We start from the raw sequence: 20216 nt of genomic DNA, 5'->3' as shown, positions 1-20216 counted from the left end.
CCGCCTTTAAATAAGAAGTCTAAATATCAACTAGGTATGTTATGGAAAGGTTATTCCATCCTTTTTGAAACTTCATTCTTATACAGAATCAGGCAGCATAGTCGCGGTGCCTACCCAAAGAAACTACGTAAGTCACAATTTTGGCGGGCTTCATTTGACAACACGATTTTAACTTTTAATCGTGGACGTCGTTAATAAATATGTGATAAGTAGATACTTATGAAAATTACTTACCATCAACTAATGGGAAGGATGATGGGAGAAATGTGCTCCGCACTAAACGCTTCACTTTCCCCCCTTTGCCTTTTCATGAGTTCGGTCTCATGCGAGGTTTGGACGTTGGTTGTTGAGCAACAGGATGTTTTAGTCGGTTCGACTCTGACATGCTCCCCCCGCAATTCCCAGTGGAGGGCGGAAGTCCGGCGGTTTCCTCCTAACCAAAAAAAAACCACCCGCTAATAAAATACATTGCAACGGCTAATTTATTCTATAGCTCCCAATACAGTTCCTTTATGGTTTCCGACGATTGTTGTGTACCAAAACGAATCGGGCAATTTTCGATAAGTGTAACGTCCGATTAGCAACCGACACAGCTGATTTGTTATCAAAGAGACTACCGTGCGATAAACATTGTATCATATACTAACTTTAAAAGTAATTGAATGTCATTAAGAATTACTGATTGATCTATCATTTTAAATCTAATCGATCTAGTATAAATAGAGTTTTCATAAATTAAATTAAATTCTAAGAATTGTAACGCTATAGTTTCCATCCTCGCTCTTATCGAGCCCAAAGCTTCTTTTAGGATCTTCCATAATCCTTGAATAAAAAATTTATTCTCGTCATATTAATCCAAGAACTTCCCACTTTTGTACTTTTGGCTAGTGATTCTAGTTAGTATATTTTATGAGCCCCCGAGAAGAAATTTTCTATTTGTATATGAAGGGTAGATGATTAATACTTACGAATGACGTACACACGGTGATGGATTTACACCTAGACACGTGAGACGCGGGCCTAGGCGTAATTTTTTTAATACCAAAATTTCAGAGACAAATAGAAGTAAAAATAGTCTCCTTTGAAAATGAGTTCAAATAAATTTTTCCAAAAAAAAATATAAAGCTATGTTGAATTTAAAAAAAATATTGGATCAAAAATAATAAAATTTATTTTAACAATAGGGGCTGCATCAAGCCTAAATCCATCACTTTTTTTTTCCTACCTAAACTGATAGCCTTGAGAGGCTATTTCAGCGTAACCTTAACTAGTAGGTGAGCTCACGGGGCTCAAACCTGACGACGTTGCTAACACAAACCCTAGCAAGAGCCGCGCTTCACAGAATCTACCACCGGATCGGAAACGCGACCCACTGAGAAGATCCAGCGAGAAAACCACCAGCGCGTACACATACGACATTCGAATATTACATACGACGAAGATGCACTAGCTCACGGCCTACTTATTGACAGGCTGTTACCATTGTTTATAGACAGCAGCTTATCAGGTTAATGTCCCGCAGTGACGCTAACAGTTTTTTGCTGCGTGGTATTGGCCTGAAATATCGTCAACTTGTATCTTCCTGTAGGTGTCGTAAAATATAATCGCAATAAAAAAAAACCACTAAGCGTATCACCATCTCTAAATCAGTATTATGCCAACGTACTGCGAATTACCGGTATTTGCTACTACATATTACTACTTTTAGGTCGTACTGTAAGCCTGCCCGGTTACGCACCACCATTTTATTGCCGTTACTTTTGGATTTGGGAATTCAGTCTCCCTTTTATTATTACTTTGATGGCTGGCGAGCTCACGGCCCATCTGGTATTAAGTGATCACCGGACCCCATGGAAATCAACAACGCAAATCTGCCATCCATCTTGAGACATGATTTCTAAGTCTTTGTTCTATAGTCCAATGGCTGTACCGCTCTACAAGCCGAAACGCATTATTGCTTCACAGCAGAATTGGCAGGGTGATAAAACCTATCCGTACATGCTCAAAAGACGCCCTACTAACCCGTCTCAATGTGGTAAATCATATAAATATATAGTTATTTAATCTTTGACCGCTCAACCAACCCTAAGGAGGCCATAAGTCATTCAACCATATATATTGTATATTGCTAAATAGTATAATGCTAAAATAAAACACGAACACTTCTATCGATTACAAGATGATTATTACGAAAAACAACAAATTACAATAAACAATCCACGATGGCACTGAACTTTATCCCATTCTGGAACTTTCCGACCGGGAGGCAGCGAACATTAATTCAGCGAGAACACTAAATCGCTCTTTGTGACTCACGAAGGAATCAAGCTTAGGTCGTGCCACGACCAGCGAGAAAGTCACCACGCAACTTTAGCGTTTCGAATTAATAATCGTATACCTCTTACAGATTTGTTAAAACCTTAACTGAATTAACTAATTCTTGGTAAATTATTTACGTAACATAAATATATACATACGTACGTGTGTATTGTATAATGAAAACTGTTTGATAATAAATTATAATTTTAATTACTTCATTATACGCTGATTACTAAATATTTTAGTAATGTTCAATGTGTACATCAGAATGTTTGCGGAAGCGAATCCTTGAAAAACTCGATCGATAAGTAAAATAGAGTTGTCTCTACATACAAATCTTGGTCAATTAATAACCTTTATTTTCGTAAGAGTTTTATGTAAATGTTTATGCAGATTAACCAGTTATTAAATGCCGCCGACCGCAATATTGTAGGAGACACAGGATACACAAGACAGTATCAATGAAATTGGATTTTTTTAATGACTAATGTAAGGACTCGAGCTACTAGCAGACTTCCTGTGTCATAGGGTCAGCCGTTGTCTCGGTTGATAGGCCAAATTGCTCGAAGCGACACCACACAGCCGCACACGCATCCTCACAGTATCACTACTCCACAAGCTATTACATCCTCTTTGCCGCACAGAATACCGCAGGGTTTGGTTAGTGGCGCACGCTTCGGTCCGCTGCATAGGCACATTCGAGCGCGGTTAGAAAAGCAAAAACAAAATTTACCGTGAATTAAAACAGTGCAGTGCATCGCCTGACTAATCGAGTCCCTAACGAGTCCCAGGTATTTTTAGTTCTGCGTCGAAACAGGTTTTCGGGAAAATAATCGCGAAAGTTTTCGTCTCGAAAGTGTTTTTATTGACCGGCATTTAAATATCAAGGCGTCGAACGTTTAAAACAAGTGAAGTCTATTTTTGATCATAATAACATGTGTGTGATTCGTTACAATGTTTTAACATTGCAAAACGATTTTAAAATAGAAACGTCGACCCGAATTGTGATTGAAGAATAACTCAATACAGTTCTTATCTACAAAATTACATTTATATTAATTGATTTTTAATATTTCCACTGAACTGCCCTGTCTCACTGCTGTTAATGATATACGTAATTAAGATACATACATCATTAAGAGCTATGTGGGACAATTTTATATCAGTACAAAATAAATAATAGTGCGTTATCTTTGACAGGATCTGACTGAAACATAATGGGGCGCTACCGACTTTTATTTGTGATTGCAATAACAATTCTGGGTAAGTTAAACCACAAGAGTTAAAATACAACATAAGCTACATACAAGGAACTAATTTTTTATTTCTTGCTTTAATGGGTGGACGAGCTCACAGCCCACCTGGTGTTAAGTGGGTACTGGAGCCCATAGACATTTACAACGCAAATGCGCCGCCCACCTTGAGATATGAGTTCTAAGGTCTCAAGTATACAGCTGCCCTACCCTTCAAACCGAAACGCATTACTGCTTCACGGCAGAAATAGGCGGGGTGGTAGTACCTACCCGTGTAGGACTCACATAAGGTCCTACCACCAGTAAAAAATTTAAAGAATTAGTTCTTAGCTGTTATCTCAATTTTAAACTGACTGTTACGAAGTAAGATAGAAATCTTTGAGATACATTGTCCAATTTAGATAATAATATGTATCACCTACCTACATTACCCATTGAAATCTTTGGTCAAGGTTCGAAAGGAAAAAACGATTGACGCAAATTTTCATACGATCGCGGATCGTTATGTAACTTATTCAAATTTGGAAATGGTTCCTTCGCTTTGTAAATTATTAAAATAGTAAAATGATTGAAGTAAGATGAAGTTTAAAATTAAGTATAAATAAAATGATTAAAGTATTTTACTTATATTCTTTATGAAATTACTAAAATACAGGAAACATTACTATGAAATATATAGAAAAATTTGAAATTTACAAACGCGACTTTCTTTATAATATAATATGTTGTAAAGATTCCATGCATTTGACGTGTGTACGTAGATCAAACTTTGAAATAAGCATTCCACGTGTAACCGCCCAAGTTAAGTCAAGATAATAAATAGCTGAAAATCATCTCAAAGATAAGACTATTAAGAAAATGCGTAAGAAAAAGATTGTAGATGCAAATAAACAAGAATAAGAAGAGCAGCACGAATGGCAAATATTAAACTTATTATCAAAAAAAGCCCTTGTCCAACGTAACGTTATAGCGTGCAATAATTACAACTACAATAATTGTGACATTATTCTAGGATTTATTTCTATGTCATTAATATTACAACAAATTAAATAATGTCTGATGCAGTAAATTTTTTAACTCTTTTGGACTCTTCTCTTGGTCTCTCGTGGACACTTAAATTTCTTTAAGAAAATAGAGGAAATATTTACTAATTTCGTACGTTCTGATTAAATGGTTTTGCTCGACGAATAAAGTAATTACGGAAATCTGATTGTCAAAAGCTTTTTTTTTAATGTCGTGGAATTTTCCATTTGTGGATTTATGAAAACTCTCGTGGAAGCGAGAAGACGGATTAAGTTCCTTTGTACCGTACCCCATCTAGGTATAAGCCGATTATATATAGCCGATTGCATATACAAGCCGACGTAAATAACTCTTTGCGCATTTAGTAAAAGACTTTCAACTGATCTTCAAAACACTATGTTCTAAAAAATTTCTATGACAAGTTTACATTTTAATGAGGAAAGTTAAAAAAAGCTTGCTCAATTTATCAAATGATCGTTCGAAACATACCTACCGATTTCACTTTCAATTGAAAGAGAAGAAACTATGAAGAAAAAATCGGAATTTTCTATAATTTTGTCAGTCCAGAGTTTGAACTTTCGTCATGACTCATAATTTCTTAAAAAATTCTATTAGAATATCAAATCCAATTATGTAGTCATAAATATGAAATACATATATAATTACTTATCTAATTCATTCTTACCTGCGGTTTCGCGGAACTGGATCTGACGTGGGCGTGATTCATGATTTTGATAACCAGTCAAGAACTACCGTGACGTTAGTAAGAAAATCTATATGTATGGCAATAATGATCTTCATTGTGTGAACGAATATACTATTGTTATAGTAAACTGTAATTACCATATTGAGTCATTGGTTTCCTGTCTGAATCTCTGAGATAATTTTACGTTTTCGATTTGAAGGAAAAATCTTCTTGACATCAATTGATGATTGTTTATCATGTTTCAAGGTTTGCGCGGACATCCATATTTATTTTCAAGATCTCTCTTATATTGTTTTCAGCTAATATCAATAAATCTAATATGGCCTCAAATGACATCGCACAAAAAGATGAGTTGTAAAGTTTGCGAGGCAATATTGAAAAACCGGTTTCTTGTTGGGTATCAATGAGTGAGTCTCATTTACCTTGACTTGAACTTTTATTTTTTAAATCAATGCTTACAGATAAAAAACACTGACGTAATTTTTCCTGTAGAATATTTATACTAAAAGATTAATTTGATGTTTCTTCTGATTCAAACTTGTAATAATGGTGCCTTATTAACCATTTAGTAGTGCTGAAAGTACTTAGGTCTAGAGAAATTAAACTAAATCATTAGACGTAGCTTGTCGGGCTCTTTCGAAAAATGTATTGAAATCTCGATAAATAAATTCACACCATGTTAACGGGAAATTATTTCATTTCACTCATCAGATTACTTCATTTATATACATTTCAATAACGAAAATTACTTCAACATATAATAAACTAGCTATTGCCCGCGACTTCGCTTGCGTGTGCGAAGAAAAATGACTATATTTTTTTCTAGTGTCACGTAATTTTTCTAAAGATAACAAAACAGTCTTAGTAGGAATAAGATCTTTTTTGTGAGTCACTCTCCAGACTTAAAACTATCACTTTAAAAAAATATGTCAATCCGTTGCTTCGTTTCGAGGTGAAAGAAGGACGAACAAACACAGATTCACATTTACCATATTATATAAGTGTAAGAATATCGATGAATATTCGGAAAAACTGGAACCAATAGCATCGAAAGAAGCCAATTGCCATTATAAAAAAAAAAAAACTCAAGGCGACCTTTACCAAACGACTCATAAGATCTATTTGATGACAAGGAACTACGATGCTATAAAAACAGTATAATACAGCACATAGCTAATCATAAATTCAATATGCGCTATTTAGACTAAGATTCCATAAATTTCAAAATGCTTAAGAACACTACAATTTAAACATGTTCAATACTAGCTGACCCGGCAAACTTCGTAGTGCCTCAATCGATAAATAAAAGACCTAAACTTTTGTATAAAATAAACAAAAGGAATCCTTCCGACGGGAGACACATCAAAGGAAAAACAAAATTCTTATTTTTATTTATTTTTATTTTATTTTATTTTATTTATTGGGTACCAACATGTTATACATCAGCACAGAACATTACAGGTATCATTTATTTAATTCCGAGCATTTTTATATTTATCTACCTTTTAAACCTTCTCTGGACTTCCTTCCACACATAATTCAAGACAAAAATTAGCCAAATCGGTCCAGCCATTCTCGAGTTTTAGCGAGACTAACGAACAGCAATACATTTTTATATATAAAGATTTTGGCTGTGTGTTAAAAGACGAGAAGCTAAATGTTTAAAATTTACGTGTACACGTCTGATGCAATAAAAAAACATAACCACTAAAATCGAAACTTTGTAGTAATTTTTATTGGATAAATAAAAATATAATTGATTTCCTCGATCGGTTCGTGTCTTGAAACTAGAATTTTATCATTATCACGCCCGCATGTTTAATTAGGGTTCCACTTTATATATCGTGTGAATAAATTTCAATAAAGTAAGCAAATCAATTCCTCAAAGTAGCCTCATTAAAATTTTTCCAATTGAAAGGTAGGTAAGTTCAAGTTTAGCGGCATCTGATAGACATTTTTTTTAAATATTTAACACTCTTGGTAATAGTGTTGGGGAACCGCTGATGGAAAATGAATTGAAATTATTTCATATTTTGAATAAGTTGAAATGAAACACTGAAAAAAATATGTGACGCTATGGAGTAGGAGATTATTTCGATACAATCAAGATTTATTACTTAAGCGCGTTACAAGCGATGATAAATTATTTCTATAATAACAGTGATTACGAAATTTAATAATAAATTTTACTATACATATTATTTCGGGACAGAAATAGACAGGAAGGTGGTACCTACCCGTGCAGAGGCGCACAATAAGGCCTGTCATAATTTCAGTTAGCTGCAAATAGGTTTCATTTTTTAGGGAAGTTTATCGACAAAGGGAAGATCTTCCACAGAACGTGTAAAATTGCTCGGGAGACCGAGGGTCCGAATGTTATTTTTTTTTATGTTTGAGAGATCACTGTTGGCCCGGAGGCCTTTCCAGTTTGGTCAGAGCAGGTGAGCGAGCAAGGGCTCAGCCAGGAAGCAGCTTTTTTACTGGTGGTAGGACCTCTTGTGAGTCCGCGCGGGTGGGTACCACCACCCTGCCTATTTCTGCCGTGAAGCAGTAATGCGTTTCGGTTTGAAGGGTGGGGCAGCCGTTGTAACTATACATGAGACCTTAGAACTTGTAGGTATTTCAAGGTGGGTGGCGCATTCACGTTGTGGATGTCTATGGGCTCCAGTAACCACTTAACACCAGGTGGGCTGTGAGCTCGTCCACCCATCTAAGCAATAAAAAAAAAAAAGGCAGGGATTTGCTAACAGCTGCCGGACGCCTCCAAAAGAGACCTAACAACTCAAGAGTAGCTGTTTCGCGAATAAATCTACTACCGGATCGGAATCGCGACCGGATGAGAAGATCCAGCGAGAAACTCAGCGGGTTGATGTTTAGGTTAGGTTGCACGTTGAACTCTTTACCGAGTTCAACGAGTACGGTTGTTCGGAACTTATAGGTATATGTATAAGCAAGCTAATCTTGAAAATGTCTTATGCAAGATTCAGGCATCTGTCAAATACCTTGTGTTCTACGATGACTACCCACCACACTTTTAAAACCGTGTCCCTCTTTTGATGAATACGTATTATTTGATTTTGTAATCTGTGCGGCATCCTTGAAATCAAATATATTTAATTTAGTAGGTTAGTTAACTAGTTGTAGTATTAGTGTAGTAGGAAACTTTTCGGTAATTAAAAGATAAGAACATTTTTTAAACAATCATGCAATGAATCATAGCACTGAAAAATACTCTTACGTGTCTGTTTAAAGAATACCAAATCCATTATCATCATCATCATCAATAGATATAATTAAAACAGAGGAGCCCGATTTGTGTGTACATAAGTAATCTTGAAAGGGGGTAAATATAGCAAAATAACAGAACATAAACTAGTGACTTTTAAAATTATTATCTGTCTGTTTGTCTGTTGCTTTGTTCGCGCACATTACAATTCTGATTGGGAAATATAGGTAAAATATAGATTTTCTTTCATTTCATTCAGATATTTCAGAACAGTTGTAGTCACTTATAACTTTTTTTTATTAGCTTTTCGACTGAAAAGATACTCCATAGGTAATATTACTAATACGATTATTAATACCTAATAAGAAGCCTAAGCTACTGAATCGATTTTGACAGTTCTCGCCTGAACATGAGTACAGGCTACCTTTCATCTCACCGCTGAGAACGAATCTCCTTCCACGCGATATCAGCAAAAATCCAAGTGGTTGAAACTACGGGCAGAAAACTAGTTGTAATATTTTTATTTATTGCTTAGGTGGTTGGACGAGCTCACAGCCCATCTGGTGTTAAGTGGTTACTGGAGCCCATAGACATCTACAACCTAAATGCGCCACCTACCTCGAGATATAAGTTCTAAGGTCTCAGTATAGTTACAACGGCTACCCCGGCCTGCGAACCGAAACGCATTACTGCTTCACGGAGGAAATAGGCGGGGTGGTGGTACCTACCCGTGCGGACTCCCAAGAGGTCCTATCACCAGTGATTACGCAAATTATAATTTTGCGGGTTTGATTACTTGACAATTCGACCTCATGCGTAAAGAAAGAGGCCAGCACTCAAACTGTGATGTTTGTGGGCCTCAACAAAGCGACATCAAAAAACCATATCGTGGAGTATAACGCTATTTGGCTTGAACAACATTTTTGCAACTTTATTTTAATGGAGTAAACTTAATCGTTAGTTGAATTAAAAACATCGAACCGTTGATGCGAATACCAAATAAAACGTACCTTTGATTACAAAGATAAATGTCGCGTATTTAGCGAAATATCGCTTAAACTAAATAGCCTTTCAGCTATAATAATAACATAACGATTCCATAAATCCGAAAATGTTTTTGTTCAATGTTTGATCTCACACGGCAACGGAGCCATGGATGTACATTTTTCAGATATGGTTTTGCTAATATTCATACATATGTACATACTTATTCAGCATTGGCGAAAGAGTGACTTTTTAGATTTGCGAAAATCGCAGTTTTCCATTGCGCGGCATTCACGTTTTGAAGCCTTTTCTTCTACTGTCCACTACGGTCAACTGTAAGCTCTGTGTCCCTACTACTGTACACAAAAATCAACTTATTATAGTATTTTTAATTCGAGATCGCAGAGAATTATCTAAGTAAGCTAAGCACCATTATCTCCTTTGTATGTAATCCGAATTTCTCTTTTTCTTTGGCATATATTAGCGAGATAAATGTTATCAGTAATAAAAATATTAAATATCTTTATGTCCAAAACAAAATTGGAAACAATCACAAAAAGGCATCACAGGCAAATCTTCGAGCATCTATTTTTATAATCGAACTAGCTATACCCGTCCGCTTCGCTGGGCATTTAAAATTAATATTATTATTTCTCACCCCCACAAAGATTCTCGTACTTAACGCTCCCGCAGCTGGTGTAGGGAGTCCAGCACTCATATAAATATTAGCCTATCCATTGAGTACATGTATTGTCTACATGGATACCAAGTTTCAAGTCAATCGGATACATAGTTCAGTTGTTATAACGGAACATCTGTAAAAACCACTATAGAGTTATATATTATAATAGAACAGACTTCGATCATTGGATGAACACCGGTTTATTATAAACTACATAATGTTTGAAGCGTGTGCCCTAATAATTTGAAAAAATTGTAATCTAAAAGTACAAGAGTTTACAATCTCTTACTTCCCGTTAAAGGACTATTAATAATGTTACTTAAGCTTAAAACACTTGAAGGTCAGAACTTTTAGTGCATTAAAGTTTAATGATTAAATATTACGGTAAAAAGGTCACATCTTAGGTCAAATCGAGCGACACTCAAGCTTAATTTACGATAGCTCAGAGCACAACGTGTACCTATTGAAACTGTTAGATTTATTTTACCTCCATCTTTACGTGTAAACGTTGATCGTAAATCGAGAGTTACTTAACCGATACAGTGTTTTAGTACCAAAAGCCTATTGAACTCGAAGAATCTTATTTGAATTTCAAAGTAAATATTTCAAGAAACTTGTTCTGTGATATCGTTTTAGAAATTTCAATTGTTTTCGAAACTAGTGGCATTGAAAGTGTTAGAGCAGCAAGCCACTTAACGAATCACAGGTCCGTTTTTTATTCAGCCCAATGGGATAATCATGTTGTTATACAATGCCCGAATTTACTGACTCAGTCGACATAATGACATGCGCTCGCGACGTGCTTATTTTGTGAATGAGACTTTATAAATACAAATAGTTATTCCTTTAAGAGATCAATTATATGTATCACATTAGGTTAATAAAGTATATTAACTTATTATATAAACATGTATTTTAAAATAGGACCATATTTAATACGACAATGATGCCTTTGACGAGAGTCTACCAACGTTAGTGTTGATTTTTCCATACAATTAAATCCCGAGGTACTTGCTTCTTGAACAGCTGATGGTGACAGGAAAGGTAGATGGCAAACGTCCCAGAGGACGCAGTCCCACGAGATGGTCGGACCAAGTACGATCTTCTCTGAGCATCAATTTCCATAATGCCCTTCATGAAGCAAAGGATCGCGGCAGATGGAGGGAAGTCGTATGGGAGAAACTGATGCAGCGGGGGAGTCTCGACCCTCAGTAATGAGGAAAACGACGCGAGGAGGAGGGACTTGCCACATACATACGAGCTGCAGTAGAAAAAAATCTGCGCTGAATACAACCTAAGACGATATCAAGCTCACGGAACCTCTATAAGTGTATTAACTGTAAGGTTAACACTGAACAAAGAAACGGGAAGCCAGATATTACAATATAAAAATCCATTTACGCACAAAACAACATTATTGGAAATTATTCTCAATGCCTAACAGCAGTCAAGCCTGCCGAGTCAAATCGAGCCGCTTTGATTTATTATTATTTAAAATGAACGGGCGAATACGGAAGAAGGGACTTCCGTGAAACATCGTGAGAACTCAAGATATTGATTTATTACTATATTTACATAGTTAATGGGGTGATCGGCCAAGTAGGTAAACGACCTCTCAAGTATGAGCGACACAAAGATAAGATATACTTTAAGTAGTTTAATTACTGTCTCTAATCGCTTGACTGCGTCGTGTCGTATGAGCCTAAATACTCGAGATTTTTCTTCCTAGTTCGTCCTAGTTCAAGTAATGTAGTTAAGGCAAGGCTGAGGGCTTATGGAGAGCGGAGCGGAAATCTAAACCAGAAAACTAGTACGCTTTTTTTTTTTGTATTGCTTAAGTGGGTGGACACCTAGTATTAAGTGGTTACTGGAGCCCATAGACATCTACAAAGTAAATGCGCCACCCACCTTGAGATATAAGTTTTAAAGTCTCAAGCATAGTTACAACGGCTCCCCCACCCCTCAAACCGAAACTGCTTCACGGCAGAAATAGGCAGGGTGGTGGTACCCACCCGCGCGGACTCACAAGAGGTCCTACCACCAGTAATTACGCAAATTATAATTTTGCTGGTTGGATTTACGGGTTTGGTTTGCCTTGAGCTGTTTTTTTTACGATCTGAATTTTTTTTTCTTTAATACATCAGGTAGGTGATATAAGTTTCTATAGCAGAATTAACTTTACTTTTAGTTTTAGCGAGTTTTAGTGATCACGAGCTCTCGACCCACTGGGTATTTATGTATAAACCAAAGCTGTAGATACCACAAACTGAAATTACGACTTAATTATACTATAACAACGGCTGTCACGTCCTTCATACCAAAATAAATTAATGCTTCGCAAGAGAAATAACACGGCAGATAGAGATGGGCTCAAAACGCGTCCTAGGAACCAGAAATTACACAACTTTATAAATTTTCAGAGTTGTATTTTTTATTACGCAATGTTATTTATTCCTTCATCGTGGAAGTTCTTTGTGAGCACGCCTTCAGTACGGATTATAGAGATTTTTATATTTCTATAGCTTTAAGCTCATATTCAAAACGTTATTGTTATCTGATATATTCTGTCGTTTAAAGTTGTCGATAATGGAAGTATCGTACCTATCGCAATGTCACCGTTGTCGTGCATGCGGGCACGTTCAGAAACTTCTAATACATATGGATAACGCAGACATTTTAACGCAAAAACCTTTAGGGTCACCGCACACGGGCCACCGGCCACAAACACAAAACGCCGCGCCCCCACCGACACATTTCCTGTAATTTTTATACATTTTTTATGTAGCGTGTGGCGGCCACCGGCGTTAACTATGTGCGGCGAGTCCATATAAAATATATGAAAACAACAGGAAATAGCTCGGTGGCTGCGTTTTGTGGTTGTGGCTGGTGGCCCCTATCCGGCGACGCTTAGTTTCGTTGTTGTAGATAGACGAACTCTCGACCCACTAGCTGCTAAGTGTAAATTGGAGCCTGTAGATATCACAACATAAAGTTACGTTTCAATTATATTGTAAAAATGACTGGTCTAACCCTTCAAAAAGGAATACATGACTCTTTCGCGGCAGAAAGAGAAAAGATAGAAGTTCCTATCATTCCTATCCGTGCGGGCACACAAGACGTCTTGCCAACAGTTTGTATCGCTAAATATATTACACAATATTTTTCTTTCATCGTCGACAAACTCACGTTGGAAAAGTTGAAAAGCGGCTATCGAACGAAACGCATTGACACTACAAAGTAAATTCTGCCACCGATAACGGATTAAAGTTTTAACTACAATGGAATAATAAATTTCCTGTATAACCCAAAAAAGGTTTTTTTTTTATTGCTTAGATAAGTGGACGATCTCACCGCCCACCTGGTGTTAAGTGGTTACTGGAGCCCATAGACATCTACGACGTAAATGCGCCACCCACCTTGAGATATAAGTTCTAAGGTCTCAGTATAGTTAGAAGGCTACCCCACCCTTCAAACCGAAACGCATTACTGCTTCACGGCAGAAATAAGCGGGGTGATGGTACCTACCCGTGCGGACTCACAAGAGGTCCTACCACCAGTAATGAATATAAATGAATAACAAAATGATCTAGCGTCGATTTAAAAAAATGTTTACAAATGCAAACGGTATATCACGGGATTAAAATTTAAAAAACCAATGAGATGTATTGCGAACGTGGCACCAAAATCGAAAAATATGGATTTGTGTCTGCGAATACTTTCACCGGGTTTACGAGGTTAACATGCTATCTCCGTCGTGCTATCTATCTGCATCAATAAGCACAGGCGTGACTCACTGATCGGCGATACTTCGAGACATACTAAAATACCTTCAATTAAAGCTAACTTGTAAACCGGCTTTACACCGTTAAGCACACATCAGCTTTGAGCTACTGTATTTGACCTACTAATTTGGAGTGCATAATACTAACGTCGCGGGTAACACGATTCACTAATAACATATTTCGTCCGTATCGGACGGAAAAATAAAATTATTTTATTTCATTAAAATACGAATAGTCTTCGTATCTAAACCGCACTAAGATAAGGCTTTGTTTACTTTAGCCAATGGGAACTCAAGTCGATGTACACTTGACCAACGAGAATGTTTGCGTTTTGATATCTCCAGAGTGTACCTGCACTTCAAAGTTCAAAGTATTAGTTAACATCGTAAATATTAACAAATGGCAGAGCCGCTAACGGTGCATCGGCGTCCCATAAACATTCACATCCAGCAAATTGAATTATACTCTAATTGGCTTTAATAGATTTATTCTTATGGCCGTCCCAATGGTTATTATTTATCAGAGACCATCATATTTTTATTCCGTTACCTCGTCGACTTCTAGAAATGTTCTTTGTGATAGATATTTATTGTGGTGTGGGCGTCAAAGATTTACACTTCATTTATTAAACGATACGATATTTTTAATGAAATAAATCCAGTCGGACCAGTTATGTAATTTCAATAATTTAAAAAATGATAATGTGCCTTAACGATATAAGTTCGAATTATGTTAAATTAAAAAATATGTTTCCATTATAGTATAATAATAATCTGTAATCGAATTACTAATGCTTCAGTAAAAATAGTGATTACGGATCCTTTCATTTCAATATCGGTGCTTTTAGGTACCTCAAGCACCGGTCACCGTCCTCGCCGAACCCGTCGCTTGCAACGAAGGGCTCGACGAGTAAATTAACACATAGAAACGGCCCACAGTTTCTCGCTGGATATTCTCAGTGGATCGCGTTTCCGATCCGGTGGTAGATTCTGTGAAGCACTGCTCTTGTTACGACCAGTGTTAGCAACATTCCGGTTTGAGCCCCGTGAGCTCACCTACACGTCTAGTAGAAGCTGAAATAGCCTCTCAAGGCTATCAGCATAGGTAGAGAAAAAAAGTAAGAATGTTTATGATAAAATGAAATTCCAACAAAAAGGAGATTGATTAAATAGATACGTAGGTAACTAATTAATATTAGACTCATTGTTTCAGGTATCCAAAGCGGTCGCAGCGACGTTCTCTCGGATATGACCAATCGCGACGAAAGTTCCGCTCTAGCGAAAGAAGTTAAAGATAACAGCCGTTACAAAACACTTGAAGCAAATGCTATTATGTCGAAATTGCTTGTTGATGACAAAGACGGAGTTAGCAGGTAGATTTCTTATGTGGTTAATGACCCTGACTATTTACGTGGTTTTTCTGACACCAGCACGGGAAGAAAATTTTGGGGCCGTTGTGTATGCAAAGCTTAATATCTATATATGTATTTCTAAATAACGATGTGTGTGTAATTATGTTCCCTATAACGGCTTTTTTTTTTATTGCTTAGATGGATGGACCTGGTGTTAAGTGGTTACTCGAGCCCATAGACATCTGCAACATAAATGCGCCACCCACCTCGAGATATAAGTTCTAAGATCTCAGTATAGTTACAACGGCTACCCCACCCTTCGAACCGAAACGCATTACTGCTTCACGGCGGAAATAGGCGGGGTGGTGGTACCTACCCGTGCGGACTCCCAAGAGGTCCTACCACCGGCTGGACCGATTTCTGTGAAATTTACATATTGAGCTGGACAAAGTGAAATAAAAAATCGGCCAGCAAATCGTGGCGTTCATTTTTTATTTAATTACTCATGACTGTATAATTTCGAACATAGTCTTGTTTAGATTTAAAAAAACCACGAGTTTTTATGGTCAAACAAAACAAAAAGCATACCTCTTAATTCTCATAGTTGTTCTAAGTGGTTTACTCAAGAAATCGGTGTTTCCAAGGTTTCCCTTACAACACACAAACGAAAGTTCAATACCAAACATTCAAGAACGTTTAAAATCAACCGTAAAATTTGGATACCAGTTTTAAAAAGTAAACTCGATAACGAGCTCCGTTCCCTTTTTTGTTTAAGTAGGTATGCTGAAAATATACAGCCTAAATTACAGTCACTAATGAAATCGGTCGATTTTATGCAGTTATAATCACTTTACGTTGCAAACTACGCAACGTTATTTAGGGAACAGATTGCTCATATTATTTATGAATGAATGATGAATTATATATCTCTTAACAACTCTATGCTTATATTATAAAAATATATAAACTAAGCATTTCTTATTGTAAGGTTGTCGTTAAAAAAATAATCACAACGACTATATTTTGTATACCTAGTTGCCTTTTTTTATTATTTCGTGAAATCACACTCTTAAAACTACATATTGATTGTTTTGATATTGCGTATTAGGAATTTTTTTTTACTATTTCATAGTATTTAAATAATTAATTTACCACCGACAGGTCAGAAGTCTTTGACATGCTACATTCTCGTGATGATAGTCCTGATAACTTCGACTTGCCGACTTTCCCTGAAGACGTAGAAGACATGAAGAGCGAAGTTCCCGGTTTGCCTGATTCACAGGCTGAATTTTTACAGGGTAAGCATATTTTTTTTAATGATACCGATCCTATATGAAAAAATTGAATTCTTTGTCAAAGTTATACGGAAATTTTACTGGTGGTAGGACCTCTTGAGAGTCCGCGCGGGTAGGTATCACCACCCTATTTATTTCTGCCGTGAAGCAGTAATGCGTTTCGGCTTGAAGGGTGGGGCAGCCGTTGTAACTATACCTGAGACCTTAGAACTTATGTCTTAAGGTGGGTTTATTCATTTACGTTACTCATTTACGTTGTAGATGTATATGGGCTCCAGTAACCATTTAACACCAGGTGGACTGTGAGCACGTCCACACATCTAAGCAATAAAAAAAAAATTGTGGATGCATTGTAGGGCTTTAAAATTTTCCAATTGCCAATTCCAAAATGTTTGGATTATTTATAGGTAATTATGTAATTAATTTTGTGTGAATATAAATTCGGTTGAAATATAATTCGGAACACCATTTACAGTTGCTGACAGTGAGGTACGTAAAGATTCACAAAAGCTGCGAAGACCAGCGAAACGGGAAGAACCAGTTGGTCTCGCAGCTGGAATTATGGTTATTGTCACCTGTAGTATTGTATTTGTCGCCTATTCTGCATTAATTATCTGGCGAAGGATATATTTGTGAGTACAAATTATTTAGATATTTTTTTACGAGTATTAAGCATATTTTTTGTGGCCAACTTACTTTTAAGTGCTTACGGGGGATGTATATCACTACACTTGGGATAGTCTCAATTTTATTGGAATAAATATCCTTTAACTGTTAAATCACGAACATACTCCACTATTGAATATTAGAAATAGATTAAAACAAAATAGGTAGGTAACATCATCAAATATATTTGTAGCAAATTTTATTTCAAGGTACAAATAAAAAGTATTCTTTTTTTTTTATTGCCCTTGTAGACAGACGAGCATATGGCCCACCTGATGGTGAGTGGTTACCGTCGCCCATGGACCTCAGCGATGCCTGGGGCAGAGCCAAGCCGCTGCCTACTATTACATATGAAAAAAATTGTAAAATAAATAACTCAATAAAATCCATAATCTGTAAGAGAGGACAGAAGACATAATTAAGTCGATAATGCTGTTCAAAACAAACGGATTCAGTTAAGAATAGGTGCATTTGTATGACACCCTCGAAACCTTTAAATAAGTGTGTCCCCTTTGTCGTAAATTAATATTCATTCGTAAGGCTTCCAGACAAACATGAGAAGCTATTGTATGAAGTAACATGATATTCGGGCTACACATTCACTGCGTAGGAAGCGGTCAAGTGCAACGGAAACTGCATACAAGTGCAGTAATGCACACACCCCGCTGAGAAATAATGTCTATAAGGATACAAATATACTTGACTGTTCAATTTGCTTGCTCGTTGCGCTTTCTAACTTTCACTTTATGCGGGACATATAATATTTGTAGGGACATTCCCAAATATTCATTGAAATCAGTTATACCTACACACAAAAAGATACATTTTTACCATTAGATACATTTATTTGGTGGTAGGACCTCTTGTGAGTCCACGCGGGTGGGTACGACCACCGTGCCTATTTCTGCCGTAAGCAGTAATGCGTTTCGGTTTGAAGGGTGGGGCAGCCGTTGTAACTATACTTGAGACCTTAGAACTTATATCTCGAGGTGGGTGGCGCATTGATGTTGTTGATGTCTATGGGCTCCAGTAACCACTTTACACCAGATGGGCTGAGAGCTCGTACACCCACCTCAGCAATAAATTTAAGAAAAGATACAGAATAAAATAACGTAGGCGCATTCTCAGTATTATAATTTTCGTAATTCTAATAATAGATATACGTCTCCATCGTATTCGACTGAAGCGATATTCAGTGCGACTAATGTACCTTCTTAAAACGTCAAATAAATAAAAGTAGGTATTTATTATGAAATTTTAGTGTATATATTTGTAAGCTTCATTCCGAATAAATGCAACGTTTTATTCTTCTACTGTCTTTTTCGTTTCTAATGTTTATTCATCTATCCTATTTAACTCTCAAAATTCCTAAGCTCTAGCGTTGGTGACAACGCGCAATAATGACAACAAAGCCCATCTCATTAGACCTAAAAAACACGTAATACTGCTAAATTGATTTACAGAAAAAGAAACGGTCTCAAGCATGAACTTTTAAGAAACGAAGAGGTTATTGCTGAAACAAGACTAGAGGTAAGATTTAATGCAGAACAAAAAGCGATCACAATACAATTTTCTACAATCCATAAAAAATCCTAAGTAATCAGATTAAACACTAGAATTAAAGGAATTACCAATGCATTCATTGAACCCAAACTTGATGAGTTTACAGGAATTATATTACTCGGATTTCAGAACCAAGGTTTTAATTTATCGTGATAATATTATATGGTATTCTGATAATTGTTTATCTGTTTTTTTGTTTATGGTAACGCGTGACTGTTTCAGATGTAAATTTTGTATATATTTTGGTGTAAATTTTGGTTCACAATACCCATACCAACAATCCAAAGGAATAAATGCGATTTTGATTTTTATCTGATGTTCTTTCTACCTTTATCGCACAACCGATTCCTACCAGGATTTTAACTTTGACATAGTCAACCACTCGATTTGAGTATCACGGTCGTTTTTTTTGTTATTGCCTTTGTAGGCAGACGAGCATACGGCCCACGTGATGGTAAGTGGTCACCGTCGCTCATGGACGTCAGCAAGGCCAGGGGCAGAGCCAAGCCGCTACCTAACATTGAACCACATAAAAGCCCATTCTTTGTGAATGAACAATTATTAACGACTATTATATTTTCTATTTCAGTTGTGAAGATCTCTAGACAATCATCGTTAATGAGAAAAATAAATTCAAGATCGAGCCGAGAAAATAGGAAAACTTAAGACTGAAATCTTTAGGTCGTTAGAATTTTATTCGTAGCGATTTTATTTAGAAACAAATAGTTGCGTGGCTGTTCGTTAAATAGTATTCTTTGGAATGATAGTAATTTTAAATGCAAAAATTATGTAAAATTATTTTATTTATTCAAAAATGATTTTGCTAGAGTCGCCTGTAAACGCCTTAGCAGCTTTCAATAACGTCTTCAATAATTCGGAAGCCTATTATTATTATTGTAAACATTTAAAGAAGTGAGATAACGCTATTTTGATATGCATCTTCAAGCTTGGTCCCATAGCATCAAATTGATTCAAAGCATTCGTTAATAGGTACTCGCATATACTTGTGACGTATTTTAAAGGGAAATCATTTTAAGACCAGGAAAAATTAATCACTACTATACCTACTACTTATCGCCTGTTTATCAGGAAATAAGTAAAACTTGATCAAACGAAAAACAATCCTTATATATTTTTTTAATATTCGTTACTGTAAAGTAAATTACTATAATCAATATGTAAGTGCCATACCCAATATTATTACACTTCTCATAGGCTACTCTTTTATGTAAATAGCACGACTTATATTTTTGGAATGGCATCACGATTTATATAAGTTTAATTGAAGTCAATTTATGTCTGTGATGTAATAATTATCTCGTAAGATATTTTTTTCCAAAATAATTTAAATAAAACATAAAGCGCA

General features: G+C 36.2%; 1 protein-coding gene across 2 annotated transcripts; it reads left to right on the top strand.

Moving 5' to 3' along the window:
• Positions 1-2903: 2903 nt before the first annotated feature.
• On the top strand, positions 2904-20216 carry LOC114242121 (uncharacterized). 2 transcript variants are annotated; one of them, XM_028173158.2, is made up of 7 exons: positions 2904-3110; positions 3520-3582; positions 15188-15347; positions 16488-16624; positions 17097-17253; positions 18751-18817; positions 19440-20216. In XM_028173158.2, exons 2-7 carry the CDS (start codon positions 3537-3539, stop codon positions 19443-19445), a joined length of 573 nt encoding a protein of 190 aa, XP_028028959.2. In that variant the 5' UTR covers positions 2904-3110; positions 3520-3536; the 3' UTR covers positions 19446-20216. The 2 variants fall into 2 exon arrangements, with proteins under 2 accessions (XP_028028959.2, XP_089586071.1); XM_089729945.1 differs by having other exon boundaries at positions 3106-3227.

This window comes from Bombyx mandarina, chromosome 09 (genome assembly GCF_030267445.1).
Source record: "Bombyx mandarina strain Sakado chromosome 09, ASM3026744v2".
Lineage (NCBI taxonomy): Eukaryota > Metazoa > Arthropoda > Insecta > Lepidoptera > Bombycidae > Bombyx > Bombyx mandarina.
Note: the sequence above shows the minus strand (reverse complement) of the source record. Positions and strands in the feature narration are given on the sequence as shown.

Coding starts and splice junctions, on each gene's coding strand:
- LOC114242121 (XM_028173158.2), top strand. CDS start 3,537: ATGGGGCGCTACCGACTTTTATTTGTGATTGCAATAACAATTCTGG. Junction 15,348..16,487: donor GACAAAGACGGAGTTAGCAG/GTAGATTTCTTA, acceptor TACCACCGACAG/GTCAGAAGTCTTTGACATGC. Junction 17,254..18,750: donor ATCTGGCGAAGGATATATTT/GTGAGTACAAAT, acceptor ATTGATTTACAG/AAAAAGAAACGGTCTCAAGC.